The 17329-nt window shown below is 32.8% G+C and overlaps 1 protein-coding gene across 3 annotated transcripts in view; it reads right to left on the reverse strand.

Annotated features, from left to right (window-relative positions):
- Positions 1 to 17329, reverse strand: part of LOC126824951 (ephrin-B2) — a 303899-nt gene that overhangs the window by 62693 nt on the left and 223877 nt on the right. For 2 of the 3 annotated variants that reach the window (XR_007681681.2, XM_050554413.2), the window contains exon 1: positions 11420 to 11787. The exons of the other annotated variant lie outside the window; for it this stretch is intronic. Coding sequence is in view for 1 of the 2 variants with exons in the window: in XM_050554413.2 (XP_050410370.1) it covers positions 11420 to 11577 (158 nt within the window). In the remaining variant the exon portion in view is untranslated. Of the gene's footprint in view, positions 1 to 11419; positions 11788 to 17329 lie in introns of those variants that run through there. 3 annotated transcript variants of the gene reach the window in all.

Raw genomic sequence — 17329 nt, forward strand, 5'->3', positions numbered from 1 at the left:
TGTGATCAACTAATCACCTTAATGCCACCACTTTCCCCACGACAACCAAACGGTCTTTAACACGGATTTAACAGAAAACTAATCAAAACTTTACTTTTCGTAACATTTCAGTTCTCAAGTCAAACTTTTCACATTTTAACAAGACGTTAAAACTTTTTTATAGATATTAAAAAAAAATAGCTAGGGACACAATTTACACAAAAGGGGATTTAAAGATTTTATGAAACAGTATCATTATAATTATTATAATTATTATAGATACAATAAAATGAAATGAAATGCAGTTTAATGTCCTACTGTTCTAGTCGGACTGAACTAATGAAAATGGCCATACAGTGGGATATGAGGGAAATTTTGCCCAGGCAGCGGCGCTAAGGTCAATGCAGGGATCAAACACAGGACCTCCAGGTTAGCGAGCCAACTGAGCCACCATGGCCCCTGTTAATTAAATAAACGATAAGTGGTATTGGGTGTTCTTGAAACAGTAGGCATGCCCCGTCTCATACACAACACCCACCATTATTGATAACCTATGTTTATAAATTCACCATATATGTTACATTTAGCTATGACACCATCTTAAATGAGAAGTGGTACCACCTGTTCTAGAAAGAGCAAGCAGCATACCCTGCCTCTAGTATGACCACCAACAGAAATGGTGCTGAATTAAAGGCAAGACGGTTTTCAAGTTTTATGAGAGAGTCCATTAACATTATTTTGTGAGAAACGACCCAGACCATATTGTGTTGGTACTACAGTGAAACAAGTTCAACGATGTTTTGTTTGTATTTTCCGCTAGTCAAAGTACATCTAACAAACTGCTCGACACAAAAGAGTTTTATTTGTAGCTGTACAAGATCTGTTTTATAAGTTTACAGGACATTGGTGTAAGTGTTTTTACAAACTATCCGCCCTGTTTTTAAACATTACTTTACATTTTCACATCAGACGTTCTCCTTAACTTATAACAGGTAACACACACATCCCTCATCATTAAAGAATTTGAGAGTTTCTGCGGTTTTGTTTGTTCGGAATCTCGTAACAAGATCTTACATTGTACGCGATCTAAATAAATAAAATCTTTTTAAATAATACAATACAAGATTTAATTCATAACCTTACATGGAATTAAATACGATACAAAAAAAACACCTGCGAAGAATGTTAGATGTGTGGACTTTCCATTCAAATAAACGTTTGTAAAACATACAATATCATACAATAAAATAGGTAGAGAGAGAGAGAGAAATGGGGTTTAACATCCACTCAACACAAACTAGGTCATTTTGGGACTAACATATGTTTTAATTTTATTTCGTGTATGGATCATTAGCAGTGGGAGGAAACCAGAGGACCCGGAGAAAATCCATGAGGTTGGACAGGCGACCCTACTCCTTGTCACATACAACCGGGGATTCAAAACCACGCCAGTTGACTCAATGACAGGCTTCATGATACAGCGCGCACGTGCCTTCCATTTGGCCATCAAACCCCCACCCACCCCAATGAAATGGGAGTCGACCATCTTACTATTCTGCAGACGGGCATATACCATGCAGTGTAATTCGTGAAACATTTTACCTGTAGAGGGGCATTACAACCTACTCTTGATTGAAATCCAACTTTGGACTTCTCAGATGTATAAAAGCTTGTAAAACAAACCATTTCACAGAAAGAGGCAATTTTTATCTACTGGTAACATTAAGTGTTGTGACGCTCCCTGGAGACCAATTCATCGATAACCAGAATTCAATAAAAATAGCGTTCAATAAAAGATAACCATCGACCAATCATAATAATAATACGATATTTCCCACTTTATTCACGCTAAATAATCTCGCTCAACGATTTGATTAACTAGCGTATAATCAAAGTGTATTATGGGTAATATTTATTAAGAACACTTATTTTGCGACATGGATGCCTCTAGATAACCATTGAACCTAACTAGTATTCGTATTCAACAATATATCGACCCCCTGATAGCAATGGGGGAACAACACAGCAATAAGGTTAGTTCAAACGTAATTGAAAAGCACTAATGTATAGATTTTAGCGTAGCGGGACGACTGTGTCAACTTATTCGTAGAATTTTTAAAGCAGAATATAAACGTGACTATCCAGTGGAACGATTGACGAGCAAGAACCCTTAATATAACATCTTGAATCAAGTATTTGCTCAGCTCCGAGAACAGAATTACCGCAATCACAGAGAGCAACACGCTGATCAGTGAGCAAATTTACTGTTAAACTCAGTTTTCTGTAATGTTCGTCCGCTGCAGGAAATCCTATTAGGTTTTGATAAGGAATTATGCACAATCCATCATTGTCGTTACGAACATCTTTTAAGTACAGGTTTTCTCCCCTTGAATTTATCAAGACCTTCTAATAGGTCGGCAATAAACATGAAAATGTCAACTAAAGTAATAGATGAGAGAAGCTAACATAAATAAAAAAAAAATTCCATCATAAAATTGATGAGAATTTGATTTGAAAGAATTAACTGTTATTTTCACAAAACAGTCTACTCTTAACGTTCGTTCGGCAAGCAATCGTAAACACACGTATTAGAGCATGGATTTTTGATTGGCATTCCTACCGTGTTTTACGTTAAACAAAAACAGATCAATTTGATTTGAATATGATCCAAGTATTTTTAGCTTTGATAGAGATTTATATAATATAACATTGCCAATATTCTCTTTGATTCAAACCAAATGAAATGAGATTCAATGCTTCACATTTTTGCACTGAGCTAATGTAAAATGAAATGAAATGAAATGGGGTTTGATGTCCTACTGTTTTGCTCCGGCTAGGCTAATGAAGATGAGCGTACGCCATACAGTTTGTGTTGTGAGGGAAATTTTGCCAGGGCAGCAGCACTATGGACTACTCTTATATCGAATTCCAACTGTCTAGAACATCTGATACCATTTCTCAATTACGTATTCCAAATTTTATATCGTTAAAACTAAAACTCCCAGAACATTTATTTTGTTTTTTGGGGTTTTTTTAAAGCTGACAAGCCAATTTCAACTGAAAGTGCAGACAGAAATAGGGACATGTGACCTCATGTCAACTCATAGCAACAAATATCTCGTCATTTCAGAAAAGTCTGAAGAACAAATACGAATCGCGTAGACAAACATTAAACAAGCGAATCACAACATGTTAAAATATTCAGATAATTCAATTTCAACATAGTTTGTCCACGGCTCAACGAGATAATGGAGGCAAATCAGTTTGTCTAGAGATCGTAGGGTGGTCATCCGATGTTTACCCCCGCATCTCAGCTTGCCCTGCCCCCTGGGAGAACAAAAATGAGGGAATCTCATCCCCTTTTAATGTCAACGTTAGAATCAAACTTTATTTAGGCTGCGTTGAAACGTGTAAACAGACTGCCATGTGTGTCTGTCACATATTGTCCCTTCATCATTGGTCAACTTTGTTTCCATGTCTAAACGTTGTAGGAACATGGTAGAAACGTATAAATTAATCCCCCACGTCTGTTGATATAAAGAGTTTGTTGTGTTATTTCTACACCGGCACTGAATCCATTTCCACTCAACGATTTCTTTTTTATCCTTTAGTATTTCAGAACAACGGCCATTAGCAAATATAAGCCCGTTTGCTCGGATGAAATTTACATGCGATTAACCTCAAAAATGAAGGATTTTGTCAGGTTTATTTTCGTGCTCGATAAAAAAAAAGTTTCAGTTGAACAATCAAACATGATTTTTTATTTCCGTTTCAAATTTTTGTGTTTCCCTTAATTCTGCTCATTTCTAACGATTTTACATTTGAGTTTGATTGGCCGTGACATCATGTACTTGGAATTTTTATAAACTTTTTTTTGTTACACTCAAAACGTTTTTTTTATGGAATAAATAATAAACAGAGTTGGTAATTGTCAATTTAACGATTATATCTCGGCATCCAATCAGAAACGGACTGACTTTGAGAAGTTTGAGTTCAAGGAATTTTTGTCGTAGAAGATAAATAATCAAATTGGTCCATTTTGACTGATTGGATATTTGATGTATTGGCGTAATACAAGTTGATAGAAAATAGAAATTTATTTTTCATGGCCATCGGAGTTTCAAGCCTTCGTGTATGCTCCGAGATTTTTTTTTAATGTTCTTACAAACGATGTAATCGCGTACTAATCATACTGAACCTCGCGAATTATTGGATTTCAATCAGACAATGCTCCAGTGTAATGACTCAAGGTTGCCAAATTGAACGGCAAATATTAAATATTCATAAATTATTGAAATATTCACGAAATCTGGTTGAAAGAAAGCCATAAATCGCGAGATTCGGTTCGAGCATCTTGGGTAATAAAACATGGCTGCTTATAACGTTGCATGAGTAATATATTGTGTTGGTAACTAGACAAACGCATTCCCCAGGAATAACTTGTGTAATAATACTCTAATCAGACGGAAAGTGATGGCCGACCCACGGAACAAAGTTGCAAGTAAAACGATGACTCATTATATAACTCTATTTACACCTGTGAAAATGGAATTTTTCAATTTCGCTCCACGTCTGGAATTCCTATTATCCGTATATTTCAGGACTGATTGAAATGTCTTCCTGTTTACCTACTTTCAAGTATACAGGTCACAATTCTATGGACTACAATTACTGCAGTAATAAGCTGGGCCCTGTTTCTCGAAATCTTAACTAAAGATAGAATCCAATTTTAGTAGATACTTCAATTTTGATTGGCTAAGCACTAAAATAAATCTAATATTATCCAATCAAATTACTAAAGTTTGGATTTGATCTGAGTTAAAATTTTGTGAAACAGGCCCCAGTAATTGTATTCCATAGAATTATGACCTGTATATCCCAGTTCAAATACTAAATGCCATTGCTTGATAACGACAAGAGAAGCCTAGTTGAAACGTCACTCAGTAATAAGCAGCAATTGTATTCCATAGAAATGTGACTTGTATTTTCCAGTTCAATTACTAAATGCCATTGCATCAATTTACTTTCACGTAGAATGGTAGATCAACATTGTTAGCTGTGTAAAGTGGCATCAGATGTTCTAGCTATAGAGAGGAAATCACACCCTGCCATATGTACTGCACATGTCACTACTTTCCTAATATAAGAGAAGTACCATCAGATATTTCAGAGACAGGTATGATATCAGATGTTCAGTTATTTACTCAACTTTCTTTTTTGGTATCTAATTAAAATCTACCTACAGTTTATTTAATGGAGAGAGAGAGAGAGAGAGAAAGAGAGAGAGAATTTGTCCACTCGACACAAACCAAGTCATTTTGGGACTAACATATGGTTTAATTTATTTCAATAAGTCGGTTGCACGTAGGGGTCTTTAGCAGTGGGAGGAAACCAGAGAACTTAGAGAAAACCCACGAGGTTGGACAGGCGATCCTACTCCCCGCCCCTTTTTAATCAAATACATCTGGTGACAAAGACTTAATAATGGATGTTTAAAGTAATTTCAATAAATATGATATATCAACAAATTTATCTTATCTGGTAGGATATATTGTTTATATAACTAATGGTGCATGCTGGGAGTCAGGAGATCTGACAGGCTTTTAGCTTTATGCCGATATATCTATAGGCTTCGAGATTGATAAGATAGGCCAATGCACTTAATATAATGAGGTGTTAATTTCGATCATATTTCAAGTCCGCCTTCAGTGAATTGATAACTTTACTTCTAATGGTACGAAAACATAAAAAAACTTTTAATAACATTATGACATATTTTTTTTTGTTAAATATGAAATTTGCAGGCTTGTGAAAAATAAACAGATTTTTTGGGCTTTCCTTTTTTTTTTCTTTTTTTTAAAAGCTTAATACGTTTTTGATGAAGTCATGAATGTTGGATAGATCTGAAACCAAATGAGATGAAAGCGTGTATGTATTTAAAAGATTTGGTACACAAAGAATTAAATGATCGTCTATACGTACAAAATGTAGGATTTGGGATGTGTTATGTATAATTACATATGTAAATAGATTCTAATACATTTAGGCCTATATAAATAAACTTTAATCAAATTCTGTTTAAAAAGCTTTTTTCTCTCGAAGTCTCATGAGAAGTTTTAGTCATCGATAATTCTCGGGGAACAATTTTTTTTAATCATTTTAATTGAGATAACTTTGTGGTTTCATGGATTTAAATTACAATTTTCGTAAAAAGATTAACAGATTATCTCTTCATCAATTAACACGGCTTAAAGATTATTCCAATTAACAATAAAATATTGTACAGATTATGTTTTAACAACAATTAAAGTCTGTAAGGGATTAAGGTGATTTGTCACACCTGTGTTTTACCTGTACTGAGCAATAATTGGGATTATCTCTTAACTACCTGAATATATCCATCACTACCTGAGATTAACACACATCAAAGCAATAATTATCTCCAATTTATTGGGTAATATCTCTGTGTTGTTAACTTTTAACTTTAAGCAAACATAATCACCATTTGATGAGAATTCCTAACATACCGAAATGTTTTATATTTTTTTGTATTGAAATCTTTACATCTGCAAGTCCATGAAATGCAAATAAATGTACTAAAATATAGATAAATTGTACTGAAAAAAAATTTAACCAAATATTTCATAACAAAAAGGGAGAAATAAATCGCCACACAATTAGAACATTAGCTCAATTTCAGGCAATTTCAGAAGGAATTTGTGGAAAATAAAAACTAAGTCAATTTGATTGACAGCGCTAGCGGAGGGTGTGTACGTGAAGATATATTGGTTGTAATATACAAGGGTATAAATATAAATAGATTGAATTACAGTTAGAAACCACTATATAATAATATCTCCTACCTAGATCACAGTATTTATAGAGAAACGGTTTCACATAAAACCACCAAGAATATATTTCATCTAGAGAAACAGTTTCTGAAGAACCCACCCCATTTTTGATAGGGCAATATTTTGTAAAGAAACCAACTCAGTTTTCAATGAGAACCATTTTCTGAAAAATCGATTCCATTGTGGATCAAAATCTACTAAATTCTCTATTCGTATACATATATAGTAACAGGAATCATACAGGAGGCAGAGTATGCTAACTGTTACTATAAAAATAAAATACAATTTATCTTTTTCTTGGGAACTGAATTCACATGAGTGTACAGGTGTAATTAAAATACCTGCTGTTTAAATAAAGGAGTTTCAACATTTTTAAAATCGACACACAATAACATTAAATTCCATTGACATATACCTACGTTTTTATAGTTGAACTATTCAGCTACATGTATTATCAAATTTACTTAAAAGGCTGACTAATGCTATTTTCATTTCTACAAAGCAAAAACATGTCATTTTTTTTTTATCCTTAACCAAACATAACTACATGCATTGTAAGATGCAAACTATTATGAATGACATCATGGGATTGTGATGTAACTTTATGAAAAACATGTCTTATAAAGTCGTATATATCAATTTTCTTTAGTCATTCTGTGAAACCCTAATCTTAAATCATTTGATATTACACTGGGCGCTCCTAATAAAAAAACATTTTCCTTTGATGTTATTAGGTTATTCATAAGCTGGGTCGTAGCACAAGAAATGATTTATCAATGTTCTACAATATTGCTAAGTCTTGCTTTTGTTACTCCATGCATTCATCGCTCGGCTTAAAACCTTGCCGAATAAATCTAAAAAATTCAATCTAACTAGAGCTATCAAAGATGGCATTCTCTCGAAACCTGACAGAACAAAATTGAAATATTTTAGTGAGTGGAGAAAATCCGTTCTAGATAGGAAGTGGCACAAGCCATGGCTACAGTTAGGCAAGGAATATAGTCACTCGGTAAACAAGAAGTGCTGGGTTTTATAATTTCACTGTTTGCTGAAGATGCTTGGAAGACTGTGCATAGTACGAGGTGTAGATGTACATGGTTAGACCTATACCTACTAGTTGGGTCTAAAAACAGATCACTGGACCACATAGTGGAGTTATTCGGTCCTAAATCCTAAATACACCAAAATTAAAATAACTCCACGATAGTCAGGTGTTGACTGGTAGATATGGGGTCAAAAGTCAAACACACAAAAACTATTTTACAAATTTGGGTCTCAGAATTTAATGATTGAATGAAATGTACGCAGTAGATGAACTAGATGAATATATTTCATAATAAATCCATACACATATCTAAAACTATTTCAAATATTTTAATTAATTACATAGTTTTGATTTTAATTTATGAGTAAGCTATAATTCAATGTGTAATCGTCAATGGGAAAAAAATTCAAAAATTTATTCAAAATAAGTGATTATAATATAGCTGACAAAAACTTTTAATTACTGGAATTCAAAATTTTCTCAACTTTTACCAAATAACATGAAGATTTTTTGTTTGGAGTACTATTAGTAGACTATCTTCGCTATAAAAATCAGAATTTCGCAGAAAATCGTTGCTTTTCAACCAAACAAAATGTCTACTGTTGTATCCAGCATGTGAAATAGTCTGTTGAACAATGCAACAAACAGCGATAAATATGAAGGGATTAAGACCAGTTCTGAAGTCAGCTGATTGTTTCAGTCATGCTTAGAGAGCATAAGAAATTCTATGAGGTCTTTACGGCCAAATGAATGTAACTTTCTGACAATCTGAGCTAGGGGACCAAATGATGTTTACTTTGCACATACCTGACGATACATGCCTACTTTCATGGCCCTATAGGCCTTTCATCTCACCGACAGTTAGTTGGTGACGCCCCCTGTTGGTTTCAGACATTAAAGCACACTCTATTATCATACGAATCCCTTTTAATTATCTTTTACGCACAAAATAAATCGAGTTAAAGCTATCCAAGTTTATTCTACAAATTGATTTTCAGTCTTAAATTGACTTTATACAATGTTGGGACTAACTTTTAGACTTGTTATTTTCAACCATACCGTACTTTATAGTAGCATTATTGTTATTAATTAATAAAAAACACAACCATGTACATGGGAGTTAAAACAGGCTGTGATTATCTACAGACATACTGAATATTACAGACCTCCATTTGACTCAAATACAACCTTTGAAAACTCAAATTGTTAAATTAATTGATTACCAAAGTATAAGGTTTGTTTATAGTTAGTGGCATTATTAGAGAGATATTGCAAGAAGTGAAGCTTCAACATTTAGAAATACATATCAAAACTTTTAAAACAAAAGCCAACCATGTGCATGGAGTTGAAATAAACTATATTATGATCATCTACAGACATGTTGAATATTACAAACCTCCACATGTCTCAAATACATTTGGAAACTTTTAAAATAGTTGACTACCCAAGTAACATTTGATTACAGTTAGTGTTATTATTAGAGAGATATTGCAAGTACTGAAGCTTAGACTTTTAGATATACACATTCTACAATTAGCATTATTATAGAGATATTGCGGATGCTTAGACTTTTAGAAATACATATTCTACAATCAGCATGATTAAAGGCTAATTGATGGTTTAGTAAAAAATGACATTTTCTAAATGGGGGGGGGACCCGTCTTCACTTGCCCAGGTTAGGAGCAGAACAGTAGGACGTTAAACCCCATTTCATTTCATTTCTGTATGGGGGGGGTTACATAGTTGAAGGATATACAAGTTGAGTTAATCATCTCAGTATAATACATATTTCATTTTTTTCTTTTACTTTGAATTTTCATCTCAAAAGGGATGGAAATCGCATTTTGGCTCAATTATAGGAGTTATAATTCTACATTTATATAAATTTCAAATTAGGGTAAAATGTTCTAAAATGTGACAGAATTTGTATCTTCACTCCAAAATAAATTTTATTGTAATTACCAATTTGATTATACTTTTACATGTAGGTTCATCATCTCTCACAGATTTTTAATCTGAAATAACGTTAAATCATCTAAACCGCCCTAGAAATCGTATCGCTGTTAATCGAAGTGTCTGTATATCGCGGAGCGTGATTTTAGTACAGTCGGACAATCCATCAATTAATGTAAGGAGGTTGTTGAAGGAATATACAAGCCTGGTCGTTCTAGATGTAATTCAATGAAGAATAGAGACTGGTCGTTTTAAAACACCTGTAAGTAGATCGCTTGAGACGATTCGTACATATCAAATAGTTTTATCACCACCCAATTCTTTACAATTTATACCCGATAACTCATTCATTCATTTCCACTTTTCGTGAAAAACTTAATGATACGTAGAAAATAACACATTATATTCACGCTACCGATGTTCTCGAACATAATTTTTATATTTATGGGATGGGTATTATTTTCAATACAAATGAGATAAGAGATAAAAAAACCAGAACAAAACCCCGTTTAACAGGCCTACATTTTTTAGATAATGGGGCATACATATTTCACATTAAGAAAACATCCACTATTAATTTTAATTTAGTTTCGATAGATGATGTTTATATATTTTGTATATTATAATGGGACAAGCAGGGTATATATTAAGAAACCGTCTACTATTAATTTTAATTCACTTTCAACATCTAAATGTATTAAGAAAATTAAAGGGAGTATTGTTTAAATTTTTAGACATATCAGTTCGTATTTACCAGTTAAATATTAGATAAGCCTAATGTTTTCTTTTTGTTTTTTTTTTTATTTCAAATTTAAGTATTTTCACATTCCTAAATAATATGTGAAATATTTATGTCAGGGGGGTATTTAGCATACATTCAACACTTCCTTATATATTATTTCGTCTGAAGCTTGGCTTGTCAACTTTCCATCAAAACAGACAAGTCATTAGAAACTATGTATCTACAAGACATACGATATGTACAACAAAAACTGGTCGCTTTAACAATAGCCTCTGGTCATTTCAGCCGATAAAAGATAGCCATCATACACACACGCACGGGGACTTGTGTTAAATGTAATAACATTGCTTACATATCGAGATTTTGTCAAATATTGATGATATCGGGTTGTATCGTATTCCCTGAAGATTCTCGTGGTTTATTGTATATTTATTGTATATTTACGATGTTGATTAAAAGCTTTTAGCGTGTGATTTAATTAACTTCAATAAACACGATAGTTAATCAGTATAAATCACATTCAATATACATTTCTCTCAACACACGATTTATGTAATTTACAAAAGGTAACGATGTCGCCGCCGTTGATAATATTGGTATCGTTGTAAAATTAGAAATACGTTTTACGGTTCATTTTTGATTGTGAATATGGTTATTATCAAAATATTTATAATTCCTGCATTCTTAAATTAATCATATTATCGTTCATTATATTACAACTTTATTTCCTTCCACTGACGTATTTAAGTGAAATATGACGTTATAAATACATATTTCACAGGGCATTACACACAATAATGCACGTTTGATTTGTCAGTTCAGGCGGATATAAATTTAAATGGTACTTACATTGGATTTGAGGCATTCCAATAAACTGGGGGTAGTCTTATTCCACTGTCAACAACAGCTACCATTGACATTGCAAGAGGCAATAAGATAGCGTAATATTGGATCATTATTGGCATTCGCAACAATACTGTCGATAAACTGTCTCCAATACCCGCCATTATAAAATATATAAATATATATATATATATATATCACTCGATCTATTTTACACTTCTATATATCCACATGCCAGAAAAAATTATAAATAAACACTCCAAATACACCGTCCGTTTAAAAACAAGTCGGTAAAATATGATCAAAATAGCAAAATACTCCAACACGAACGATTGTACTTTCCGCTAAGAAACAACGTGCTGTCAGCCAGCCAGTCGCTATCACTCTGATGAACTTAAACACACTGCTACTCGATCAATGTAAATCCTAAACAAAAATAGTAACACTGGTCACGTGATATCAATACACCATGGGGGGTGCCATACGGGTTTACTGTCGTACAAGGCAGTGAGTGGACAATGGCGGACAATCGATGTCACTGATAGATGGACCTTACTGCTACTTACAAACAAAAACACGTCATAAGAATACATTTACACTTCGACCCGGGCAATAGAATAATCTGTTTATAATCAACATCAAGTCCGCAATCTTCACAGGTTCTTCCATTGTTTTACGGTGATATAACCGGGAAATTGTTTAAAACAAAATAATGATTCCTTTAGCAAGAAGAATCACTGGCGTCAGTTCGATCAAAGTTTCTGAAAAACACGTCTTTTAATAGAAATTATATCGATGAAAATATTAAACGGCGAATAAGCATGAAATGTGCGGATTTTTTTGTTGTTTTTTTTTTTGTTACATGAGATTCCATATTGTTCATCGCGAGAGAGACTTCTGGTTAAAAATGATGAAAGCAGATAGAAAATGGCTCCCCCTTTTTTTATTCCTCAGTAGAAAATAATTAAAGTCTTTCCAGTTGTTGCAACATAAAAGATTACGTGAAACGTGCAAGTTGTGTTTTATTTCATATTGGGTTAATTTCTTAATAAAAATCGGCTCTGGTTTGAATGTTTTCATAGATGAATTCCTTCTCCTTTTAATGGAATATGAGCAATTGTTATAGTTCACTATCAATTACATCATATTTATTTATTATTTTTTATAGTTTTAAACAATATTCAAAATAAAATAAGATAATATTTGAATCATTTTTTTTTTTTTAAAGTTTATAACTGGCCCATTTATGATAGGAATAGTTATTGCAAAACACAGGAATTTCAGGTAAAGTTGTTTTAATTTCTTGCTTTTTTTGTTGATAAATAATAAGTAGAACAATAGTGAACTTTAAATAAAAATAAATAAAAAAATATAATCCTTAAAATGTGAGAAAATGTATTTTAACTGTAGTCAAATATAATCTTTTACATAAAATACGATTTTTGACTGTAGTCAAATATAATCGTTTACATGAAATATGAGTTTTGTCCTTCAACCTGGATTTTAAATAAGATATGAATCATAATTATGAATATTATTATTTTAAAATTTATTTTTTAAAACACTTTGTATGGATCAGAATACACGATAACATTTACTGTCTCAAGAACACCTGATATCATCTATACTGTCTCAAGAACACCTAATATCACCTACTGTCTCAAGAACACCTGATATCACCTACTGTCTCAAGAACACCTGATATCATCTACAGTCTCAAGAACACCTGATATCACCTACTGTCTCAAGAACACCTGATATCACCTACTGTCTCAAGAACACCTGATATCAGTGTCTCAAGAAACCCTATCTTTTACTGTCTCAGGAACACTAGATATTTACTCTTTCAAGAACACTTGATATCATCTACTGTCTCAAGAACACCTGATATCACCTACTGTCTCAAGAACACCAGATATCACCTACTGTCTCCAGAACACTTGATATCATCTACTGTCAAGAACACCTGATATCACCTACAATCAAGAACACCTAATATCATCTACTGTCTCAAGAACACCTGATATTATTTACTCTTTCAAGAACACCTGATATCATCTACTGTCTCAAGAACACCTGATATCATTTCTAAAATTTTTAAGGACTTCCAAACCCAAGAATAATTTTTTCTAATTTATATTTCTAAAATAATTACAAGCACCTGCTCTGACAATAAAAACAAATGATCACCATAAGAATATATATTTTTATCATAAATACATTTTTAATGAGCGAACATTAAACACCCCACATAAAATATTTTCATTTACCAGTGATCATTTTTCATCTGGTGTCTTGCCCCATAAAAATTTACACGAACCAGCGATCAAAAACACTATCCATATTCATGAAATAAACAACATGGATCATAAAAATATTAGGCTATAAATTAATTTACGTTTTATTATTTATAAATATATAATTATCTCATTAATATTTCACTACAGTTTTAACTTTGTACTCGATCAAAGATCTTTTTATGAATTAATGTTAAAATCATTAAAATTTCATAAATTTGTAAAATGTTTTGCATATTTATTTCTCAGTTTATCTATAAGAATTAATATGATTATTTATACTTTTTAGTCATTAACTCATAAAAAAAAATATCTGGAATAATAATATAATTAAAGATAGAGAGAGAGAGAAATGGGGTTTAACGTCAACTCAACACAAGCTAGGTCATTTCCGGATTAACATATGGTTCAATTTTATTCCATTAATTCGCAAGTACATAGGGGTCTTTCGCAGTGGGAGGATACCGGAAGACCTGGAGAAAACCCACGAGGTTGGACAGGTGCTCCATATGTAAAAAAAAATGTCTGCCATCTTTATTTCCTGTGAACCAAATTGATGGGCCTGTTTTTGACTGAATCCAAGCCAGGAGACTAAGAAATGAAATGGTGTTTAACATCCTACTTTTCTGCTCTGACTGGGCTAATGAAGATGGGCCTGAACATTATCTAACATTGGTATTTTGATTTTGTTTTCTTAACTAAATGTTAAATAATCAATCTGAGTACATATTAGCGTGGGTTAAGCCGTGAGAATTTTGATATTTTCAGATCGTTACTTTATTTATACTCATCAGTAGTTAACTCATAAAAAAAAATTTAACGAACATAATAAAAATAGTTCACTTATTGATAATATATTAGTACCAGAAACAATTCAGCCATAAGTTCATTAGTGACTAACCCATAAAAATATATACGACTATAAAATGAATATAATTAAAATATGTTAAAAATGATTATTAATTAGGATGTGACACATGATGTGTAAGGCTCTGGAATGAAAATCGTATCAACGTGAATGTACCTATATTATTTATAACATCTGTCACTAGTCATTAAAACTATATCATTTTCAACAGATGGATTTTTTACGCACTTTTTGTTTTGTTTTTATTCAGAAAAATAATACGGTTCAAAAAGACATTTTTATGATCCTAAAAGTTTATTTTTATTGAGAGATATAACAAGTTTAATGAGTAATAATTTGAACAGAAAGTTGATTATTTTGTGAAGTTGTGATATACATGTATTATTGATGTTGTATTTGTCATCTATTTTTTTGTAAGCAGAAGATTTTAAATTTATGATACAAAACTTTTTGTACTGTACAATGTTTTGTCGATGCAGTAAAAGAAGTTTAAACGAAACTGTATTAGTCATTAATTGGTAGAAATAAAATGAGATGGGGTTTAACATCCTACTGTTCTGCTCCGACTGGGCTAATGAAGACGAGCATACACCATACTGTGTGCTATGAGGTCAATTTTGCCCAGGCAGTGGCACTACGGCCTACTGTTATATCGAACTGCCAAGGGATCTTTTATGTGCATGCCAATGTATACACGGGTCCTCCGTTTTTCATCCCATCAGAACGAATAGACAGCTGTCCTTGTCAGGCCCTCCTTCCTGCATCACTGACAAAAGGACCCACGCCGGAGGATCTGGATGAACTTTCTCAGCCAATGTAGGGATCGAACACGCGACCTCCAGGCTAGCGGCCAGCATCTTACCCAATTAGCCATCGTGGCTCCCCAATATGAATAAGAAAGTGAAATAAATATAGCTTATCTGTAAATTCTACTACTACAGTGATTAACATAAACAGGATGATGTCAGTGATATAAATTCATTTAAAACATTTTTATAATATTTGATATGTAGGGCTACAAGTTTTTTTTTTACAAATTTAATGAACTTGATGTTATGCACTAACATGACTCAAGTTACTATAATAATATGCTAAGCGTTTAATATAAAAAATGTAGGCTTACAATAACATGAAAGAAATACGGAGTCCTTTTTTTGCATCTACATAAAAACTATACAATAATGTTATGTTGTTATAATGTAACCCCAATGCCCTAAAATGAATTAGATATTATAAACCTGAAAGAAAATGTAGGCTATAATACTTGTAAAAGGAAGACATGTTTTTGTGTGTGTTAAAAGTAATATTATGTAAAAATGTGACTTGATTGACCTGACTATTGTAATGGTGTAAGCTTATACTGTATGAATACTGCTAATAGACTGTTGTCCTTTGTTATCAGGTATTTATCCAGGTGAACACAGGTATATTATTTAAAGATTTAGTGTTCACCTGTGACACATTTATAATCCAACAAGGTCTTCTTGTCTACCTTTTTTTTTCAGTGGCAAGGCATAGAGTCTAGTTGTTTGTATGGGATAAAAAACCAAGGTGTGCATCAAAGAACATTCATAGCACACTGTATAGTGTATAACCATCTTCATTAGTTTAGTCAGTGCAGACAAGTTGGACATTACAGCTGCATTTAATTTTTATTTCTATGAACAGCTACCCTAATTAAAGTATAAATAAAAGGAGGGATATTTTGCCAAGGCTGTGGTCAATCTTGTATTTCCAAACTATGTTAGAGAGTCGATGATGCTTCTTTCTAGAAAATGAAATGAAATGGGGTTTACCGTCCTACTCTGACTAGGCTAATGAAGAAGGGCAAACGCCATACAGTGTGCTTTAAGGGATATTTTGAATTTCAACTGTCAAGGGATCTTTTACGTGCATGCTAATGTGTACATACGTTGTCCCTTGCCAAGCCCTTGTCCTGCACCACTGACAAGGAGGAACCACGCCGGAAAATCCAGATGAACGACTCTTTCTAGAACATCTGTTATCACTTCTCTTTTTTTTAAGGAGTTTTTTTTTATCTCTCCACTGTTTATCCTTCTCTTAGTGTTTGTCCTCTAGATTTCTAAACAAGACATAATAAGTTTGAAGGTCCCTGCTTTTAAGACGATAAATTCATAAAACTCCTTTGCCCTCCGACACTTTGTGATCTCGTTTTATATTCAGCAACTAATGTTGATTGAATGGTCTTGGTTGACAGGATGTAAGCCGAGAGATGGTGAATAATAAAAATACAAATCTTTATTCATATTATTGACTTGTAAAATGGATTTGAAGCCAGTCTGTCTGTCGCACTCAAAATAATTCACACTCTATATTTTACCTCATCAGTCGTAAAATTAACTTTTAGCTTTTAAATATGTTTTTAAACACACTTTTGTTAAAGGAAATGAAATAGCTGCTCTTTTATTTTGTGTAAAAGTATTAGCTGGAAACGAAATGGTGTTTAATGTCTTATTTTTCCACATCAACTAAGAAAATGAAGACAGACATATGCCATAGTGAGAGGAAATGTGCGGTCAAAAGACAGAAAATTGTCTGTAATTGTTGGCAAATTAAACTATCTCTCCTTCCCTGGTTACCTTTAAGACAGGTGTGATGTATGAGGCAGGGTGTGCATACTCTCTCTCTGGAAGATCTGGACCACTTTTACAACAGATGCTATTAAAAGATAATAGCAGATCTTCCATTGTAAGAAAATAAAACAGTTGGAATTGTATGAAAAGCAGGCAG

This window comes from Patella vulgata, chromosome 6 (genome assembly GCF_932274485.2).
Source record: "Patella vulgata chromosome 6, xgPatVulg1.2, whole genome shotgun sequence".
Lineage (NCBI taxonomy): Eukaryota > Metazoa > Mollusca > Gastropoda > Patellidae > Patella > Patella vulgata.